This window comes from Cherax quadricarinatus, chromosome 5 (genome assembly GCF_038502225.1).
Source record: "Cherax quadricarinatus isolate ZL_2023a chromosome 5, ASM3850222v1, whole genome shotgun sequence".
NCBI lineage: Eukaryota > Metazoa > Arthropoda > Malacostraca > Decapoda > Parastacidae > Cherax > Cherax quadricarinatus.
In genome coordinates this window covers 12,864,937-12,873,180 of record NC_091296.1, presented here as the reverse complement: position 1 = coordinate 12,873,180, position 8,244 = coordinate 12,864,937, and the positions used below count along the sequence as shown (strand labels likewise).

Here is an 8,244-nt window from a genome sequence, read left to right as displayed (position 1 = left end):
AATGTCATGAAAATCAAACCCATGTAAAAGTACATAATAGCTGTGGGAAAAATGAACATTAAATTTATAAATTTGCAATGACCCTCATGCAGATGATAAAGTTCTATAACATACAAGGTTTATTGTATTCATAGTAAATCTCGTGGCTACAAGGTGCTGACATTAAGGCAGCAGTAGCCTGGAGTATGAATACAAGGATTGAGTAATAGTGCACTAAATCAGGTTAGTGAATTTACATTTAATGCCAGTCATTAAAAGTAGAGCAAGCATCTTGTACTGAAATCCCTTAAATTTAATATCTTTCATAAATGGGACAATTAAGAATGTAAAAAACTAAGTCAACCTTCCTACATGGCATTTAGGTCTAGCACCAATCTATGTAAACATTTAGATCTTTTGTTATAGTATACTTAATTACACCCACCCAGAAAGTGGTCCTAGTGAAACTGCAGTATTATCCTAAATATGACAATGTTCCCAAAAGTAACTTTTAAGCTACTTTACCTAGTTTTGCTAAGGCTGAAGTTACAAGTATGTAGTTTCCAATATGCTTACAACACTTTCAAGTGTTACCTGCAGTGTCACACCCAAGTTTTATTATGTCTTCTCATTCAACCTATTCTCTACTTTGCATTTGTTAGGAATGACACAAAAGAACAAGATGCAAATAACTGAAGCTCACAGTGATTTCCCCTATATCTTCTAATATTCCAGTGTAGACAAACTTTAAAGGAATGAGGTGCAGAGACAAAATAATAAAGACTCCTGTTCAATAAACTGGAGACAGCCATTAAGACAAATACTGTAAATGCAAAAATCTTCACTGAGAACAGCTAAACTCTCAAGAAATCATACAGCACCTGGAAAAGGAGAGGCAATCTATCTGGATCAAGGGCAACTTCTCCAGGGTAAAGGCACCCTCCTAGTAAGGCAGAAGCAATGAGCTAAATATATCTCGAGTAACACTGCAAAAGTTTTACCACTTCAGGAAAGAATTAGGGGCTTGGTTAATGTTATCTGGAAAATATTCAAATGTGCACATTAGGAAAGATCAGCAGTTGGGACTGCTATAGGAACCTTTATAAGCAAACATACAAGGAATGGACGTTATTTACAAATGCTAGATAATTTTGTCTTCAGCACTTTCAACAGTTCCTACCATCAATTGAGACAACTAGCTACTTTTATGAATTCATTATGGGATGGAGGGGGTAAGGGGGGTTGTAGGGTTCCAGGTCATTGGCCATCTCAGTCAGACAAGCATCTTAAGGTACATATGGCCAACTCAAGGGGGGGGGGGACCTAACCTGGTCACAAACTGTTTGAAAACCCTCATTAATTAGTGTTGTCAGACAAGACACCCAAAGGTTTTTCCATTGGTTTAGTATCACATTGCATGTAATGCCACTGAACTGCTATTTAGGCAAAAGGAGAAAGGATCATCCAGTTTCTTAATGCTTTTTTTTAATAGACTTTTGACAAAATATGGTGTATATGAAAACTTGTGTGACTATTGCAAAGGTTACCAATTAAGAGTAATGGTTAGAATGCAAGCACACTAGGCACAGTTTCATTAGTGATGAAGCTAAGAACTAAATTACATTATAAACAGGAAAAATATTTTAGAAGGTATTTAAAACAGCATGCCAAATCAAATTGCTTACAGGATGATCAGTTCAATGAGAAGTTAAGTACTGTACATTAAACCAAGGGCAGCATGATGATCCTACTGCTTAGTCAAAGCTATATTTGTAACAAACCAAATTCTACTGGTGGAGCAGGGGCAGTGGCCATTCCACCTGAGCACGTGGCACATGTTTTGTCCTTGCCTTTATTTCAGTTGCTGTAGTCTTCCTGACTGTGCGCACACTTTGCAGCAAAAATGTCTGGAGAGCGCTATCAGTGTGAAAAGAGGGGGCTGTCACCAGGTTGATGTCTTGCGGAATGTACCAATAATACCCTAGCAAGAAAATCACACATTTCTATACTAATTTAAATGGACATATGCACAGCTAAAAATTGCTAACTTCCTTAAGCCTATCAGCTATTTCTGACTGCCATAAAAGAAAGTATTCAGGAACTAAGTTCAAGATGTATTATTGTTTCCATTATAACAATGCAAGGAAAATGAAAATGACAAACAGCTAACGAGTTACATTCTCTGGAATATTTAAATTCCAACTGTCAAATATTGTAAGCAATTTAACAATTTAAGCGCTAAACCTCTAAGGGTCATACAGCGCTGCAACAGATGTCAAACATGCTTGAAATCTGTTTTACCATTAAGTGAATATAGTCTTTACTTAATTTTTAATGACAACTATTAACTGTTCTAAAATGAGGAATTTTGATAAATTCTTGGTTGGGGGGGGGGGGGGAACTAGTTACTACCCCAAAACTATATTAATTAAAGCTAACTAGTGGCACTTTTTTGTGCTCACCGTTAGAACCTGGCTATGCCACTAGGTTCCACCTGTGATATTAACCTACTTTTTTTTTTTTAGGGTGGGGGGAAATACCCTTTGATTTATATTGCTCATAATATATACCATAGCAAAACTAGCACAATATTTATATCTGCAGTCTGTATTTGTTACTGATCGAAATGGTTGTCTTGAAATTCCTAACCCATATTATAAAATTATATTAAAAACAAGAACTAAACTCATCCTAAACCAGACTTACCATTCCAAAATACCCCTCATGAAATTTAGTACATCAAACCACTGTTATATACTGGTTGCAATTGATCACATGGCAACAAGTTGGTTTGAAGCAACTATTAAACTTAATTTATTGCCAACAATAAAACAAGGATAAGTAACAACCATTATAGAGAATATGAGGTTTAATCAAACACTTTTGACATGCAAGTGCATTGACACATGTGCTTTGCCTATCACAATTTGGTATTTACATAGAGGGGCACATTCTAGCAAGAATCACAACTCTTGGTGTATAGCATGTATAACGAGTAGTATTGTAGTAAAAAATACAACACATGGTCATACCAATTGTGGACTGTATTGACAGCTACTGTTGTGGCTCGTGTTTTGCAAGTCTACTACACTGTCCATTTTCTGCCGGCATTCGTGCCAAACCTGGAAATTAAACCCAAACACACAACTTGCAAAGGTCAAGCTTTCCTAGGTTGCTACACAAATAACTGGCTACAAACTTAGCCAACCCTATCTAAAAGCCTCTACAGAATGAATATGCCAGCACAGACCCTTTTTTGTTACTCTGTACACAATGCTCTTATCTTTATTTGTAACCTGTATGTGAATTTGAGAAGCTGCACTTGTCAGTTGTCAATTTGTATTTTTTATTGCCACGAGTGCCTAGAGGCAGTTTCTGCTAGCACCAAGAACTGTAAGAAAGTGCTCATCACCAACAGTGGTAGCCATCTGCTGGCAGCGGTAGCACGAATAGGCCCGAGTGATCACTTGGTTGCTCATTTAGGTATTCCACTACAAAAATGCTCTCTGGAATGTCTTGGGTCAAAACAAGTTATTTGGTCAGTAACTGAGAGCTCTTCTAAATAAAGCACATCAATAAGGATTGTTCCCTCAATATGTTGAAAAATAAAGAGCCTTATTGAAGCACCAACAGCAGCTCAATGACTGACCTCTCAAGATTCCACCAACCTTATAAAAGTGGTAACCTTATGGAGACCACACACAATATCCAACTTTAATGATCAAGAAGTAACAATTCCTCCATTCACTGACAAATGTAGATATTAAAATGGATAGTTGTGATCATTCAAATGACAAAGCACAAGATGTGACGCAACGAGCGACTCCGAGCTTAGAAAGTTTTGCACCCGGGTCAATTTTCCCCAGTTGCGACACAAATACTAGACACAGAAGAAGCCAGGAAGGGCTAAGCATAGCCTACTGTACCAGCAACTAGGAGTGACCCACACAAAACGAAGGGCCAGAGATGGTGAGGGAAAGGTGTGGATGAGGGGAGGGGAAATTTTCGAGCTAGTTAAATGGCTCTGTGGGCCAGGTAGAAGATATGTTCAACACCTTCTCTCTTTTCATCCAATGAATTACCAGGAGAAACAAGCTCTCCTCAACACAAGGAAAAAGAGTGAGCAGGAAGAGGGAGAAGGGGAACTTGTCAACACTTGTTGACACTATCTACCACCAACCCACACCTTCCAAACTCTTGAGCAAACCTTAACGAGAGAATGCTCATGCTACAACTTTTTCCAAGACTATTAAATTTTATTATAAAATACATCCTATGAGACTAGTGAACTGGAAAAATCTTGTCAATTCAGTGCATTTATTACGTTGTAGGTACACCAGGTCATCTAGTTTACTCAAGATACATTAAACCTGGAAACAAAGTGACCTGTGCATATCCCCCCAAAAATATTAGTGCCTCAAATAAGTGGCTCTTATCAAAATGCCTTCGCTGCAACAAGGGGAAAGTTTGAGTTCTTTGCAACAAGAGGCAGCACCAAGCGATCAACTAAATATGGATGTTAAAAGATGTAACTAAAAGAATAGGCTGGCTGGATTTTAATAGACAAGACTGATCAGTGGTGATATTCCTTAAACCATAAAAACTTTCACGCATGGTCATACTAATGAGCTTATTTACTCTGATGGTGCAGTCTCTGCACCAGCAGCAATGGAACATTACTATAACACTAAACTCACCTATTCAAGTTTCATGGGCTCCTGTTTAGTTGTGACTGTCACAAGAGCCCATGAAGTTACTCCTGTTAGTGTAATAGAGCCTTTTGCAGTTATCTACAAAAGGCTTATTACTCATCTGGCCAGTAAATTTTTGTGACCACAATCACACACAGCTGGGGAAAAGCAGTGTACTGAAGCACAAACTACTCAGTAAACACTAAATGATGTGACTCGGATATTTTCAGGAAAAAAAAAAAAAAATGAGGTTTAGGGTATGGCTGCTGATCTAGGGATGCTGTACATATAGCTGAAAGCTCAAAGTGAAGTATACCTACTAGTCAAAAGTCAATAACCCATGCTCACCTTTTCCTAACTGCTTGAAAATGTATAATTTCATTGTGGCAGTTTCAAGCATGTTAGTTTCTGCAAACACCCTACCAAATAGGCCACAAACTTCATCCTAACAAACATGTTCTGCAATGATATATAAACGGTTAGAACAACAAGACAACTTGGACTGACAGACAAACGATTAAAAGATGATTCCATCAACTTAACTGTGCTAATTCCCCAAGCAATAAAAATAAGTGCCAAAATGCGCTTTAGCTCATTCACACTGTATGGAGAGATTGCATGGTACAAAAATGTCAGATAATGTAAATGACCCAATGCTCGAGAGGAAATGCTGGCCTCCGGATAATATTGAGGATATGGAGCCCCAACTGGGTAGGGTTTTTGGGGATTGGAGTGTTGAAAGGCTGGTTAAGCTGGATCTTGGTTACCCAACTTGCTCACCTCGGGCCATAAGTAAACATTGAGCTGGGGAACATAAATGTCCACTTCAGACACCGAACACCAAAGATGGATTAACAGAAATGGTCTTAATTTAAGACCTTATGAAAATATACAAGGAAATCATAGCATAAAATGAGAAGTATCCTACCTAATATTTAAATTTCTTATCACGTACCAATATCAATAAATACACAACAAATATGCAATGGATCTTTTCAAACACAAAGAATGTGATGAAAATGCCAAACATAGGACGAAGGATTGGAATGATGGTGCCAAGTCCTTTCCCATCATCACAGCAGAGCTCCATCATTATTAAATTCACTTTGCACAGAACGCAACCAAAGTGTCCACACCAGACTTCAAGATTTTTGCCCTTGACACAGCAAATACATCTAAATATACAACTGGTTACCATGTTAAGTTAAAGCATGCAAAATTTAATGTATACCTCAAGTAATGAGTAGCAACTGTAGGCATAAATTACTTAAACTAATGAATGCACACAGAAAACCCATCCCTATTAACTGCATTCTACAAGCGCTTCCTGAAATAGCACTCCATCTTTCCTGTTGCAAAATGGTATAGGTGATGTTGACATCTTTGGCAGTGTTGGAGACATGATGGTGTTGATACTGGAGCTCCGCTGTGGGAAGGGGTGGTGGTGGTAGTAGTATGGTGGTGGTGGTGGTGGTGGTAATAGTACAAGAGGAGTAAGAGGGTGGTGGTGGTGGTAGAGGGGTGAAGGGGGCCACCGCCGCCACTACCACATTAGCTTACATCCTGGTCCTCCACATCCTGCACTTGTTCTTTCTCTCTTTGATCACCATCTCCACCTAAAAAAAAAAAAAAAAAAAAAAAAAAAAAAAAAAAATCCATTTAAACAGCAATTCACTTTTAGTGAAGGCACAACATATTTGGCAAAACCTCCTGGGTTTTAATTACCAAACTGAAATTTAAGGCCATTCAAAAGCAAGCTTTAATTTTGCAAACTATTTACCGTTGATACAAGTCATTTACTACTTGCCACCGTAAATTTGACATTACTTAAACAATAGAGACTAAAGGGAATTTGTACTTACTCTCTCCTTGCATGTCTGAGGTCCATAACGTAAGGTTGTCTCGCAACAGCTGCATAATAAGAGTGGAATCTTTGTAACTCTCCTCTGATAATGTGTCCAACTCTGCAATTGCATCATCAAATGCAGCCTTCGCCAGACGACATGCCCGTTCTGGACTATTCAAGATCTCGTAATAAAAAACTGAGAAATTCAGTGCCAGACCCAACCTGTAAATTAAAAAATTAAATAAAGGTATCACCTCAAGAAAATATTGCACCATTTTTTTCAACAAACCGGCCATTTCTCTCCTAGGCAGGGTGACCCCCGTTAACTTGATCACTTCAATAGCACATTAAATCATAAAAAAAAAACCACTTTCCTCCAATCACTAACATGCTTACACATGCTTCCTGGATGTCTAAGCCCCTCACACACCTTTACCCCTTCCTTCCAACCTTTCTTATGACACCTACCCCACCTTCCACCATAGCTTCATATGCCTTCCAAGTCATCCTATTTTGTTCCATTCTTTCTGACCACCTCAATAACCCCCTTTTCAGACCTCTGTATAATACTTTTAATAACCCCACACCACCACCTAATCTCTAAACTAGAATTCCCTGCACATTATTCACACCACACATTGCCCTCAGACGTGATCACCACCACTGCCTCCAGCCTCCATCTTGCTGCAACTTCCACAACCTATGCTTCACACTCATAAGAGCATTTATACAATTATATAAACTCGTACATTCCCCTTTTTGCTTCCAAGGATAATGTTCATCGTCCCTTTTGCAGCTCGCATTGAGCCAGTAAAGCACCTGAACTACTGGGAATGCCTTCAAGTCTTGAACATTACTCATTAGAGTAGAGGAGAGATGCAATATATACCTGGGAAGTACTAGAGGGCCTGGTCCCAAATCTACGAACTGCAGTAACATACTGGAGTGAGAGATATGGGAGGAAGTAAAATAAACCCAGCAAGGAGCAGGGGTGCGGTGGGGACAACAAGGAAACACTATCAACATCCAGGATCCCAGACTATTCAACATCTTACCAGAAGATATCACACGTGGAACAAGTGTAGAAGCCTTAAAGAGGAAACTGGACAAGTATCTTCACCTGTTGTTACTGGGGCAGCAGGCCTCCAGCAGCAACAGCCTGGTTGACCAAGCAAGCACCAGACAAGCCTGGCCCATGGCTGGGCTCAGTAGAGAAACTCTTGAAACTCTTCAAAGGTATCCCCCACAGATGCCTCAATGAACCATTCGCCTTTTTCCCTAGTCAATTCTATGGTTCACTTCATCTTTCTGCTGACAAGTCCACTCCCAAATATCTGAACACATTCACGTCCTTCATATGCACTCCCTCCAATATGATATCCAATCATCACCTTGCTCTTTCATTTCTTCTTTTAATTTCCTTCCAAAATTTGTCTGCAAACCTTCACATCTCTTCAGAACCTTCCAAAAGCAGTTATCAGCAAAAAACAACTGACAACTCCTGCATTGTGTTAAGATCATCTTCCAGCCCTACACCTCCCCACCAACCCTTCTGCATTCACTTCTTACAATTCCATCCTTAAATATATTAAAAATCACGGTGACATCGTGCATCCCTAAGGGCTACTTTTACTGAAAAAATAATCTCCCTTTTTCCTACATACCATAATTAGAACCTCACTATCCTTGTAGAAACTTAAAATACCTTCAGCAACTTACCATTATTCC

The 8,244-nt window shown here is 39.0% G+C and overlaps 1 protein-coding gene across 2 annotated transcripts in view; it reads right to left on the bottom strand.

The window, feature by feature from the left end:
• Positions 1-2,830: 2,830 nt before the first annotated feature.
• 14-3-3epsilon (tyrosine 3-monooxygenase/tryptophan 5-monooxygenase activation protein epsilon) overlaps positions 2,831-8,244 on the bottom strand; it is a 67,308-nt gene continuing 61,894 nt past the window's right edge. For both annotated transcript variants that reach the window (XM_070100179.1, XM_070100181.1), the window contains exons 5-6: positions 6,533-6,738; positions 2,831-6,286 (exon numbers count right to left, since the gene is read on the bottom strand). In XM_070100179.1, coding sequence (XP_069956280.1) covers positions 6,222-6,286; positions 6,533-6,738 — 271 coding nt within the window. In that variant the 3' untranslated portion in view covers positions 2,831-6,221. The remainder of the gene's footprint in view (positions 6,287-6,532; positions 6,739-8,244) is intronic.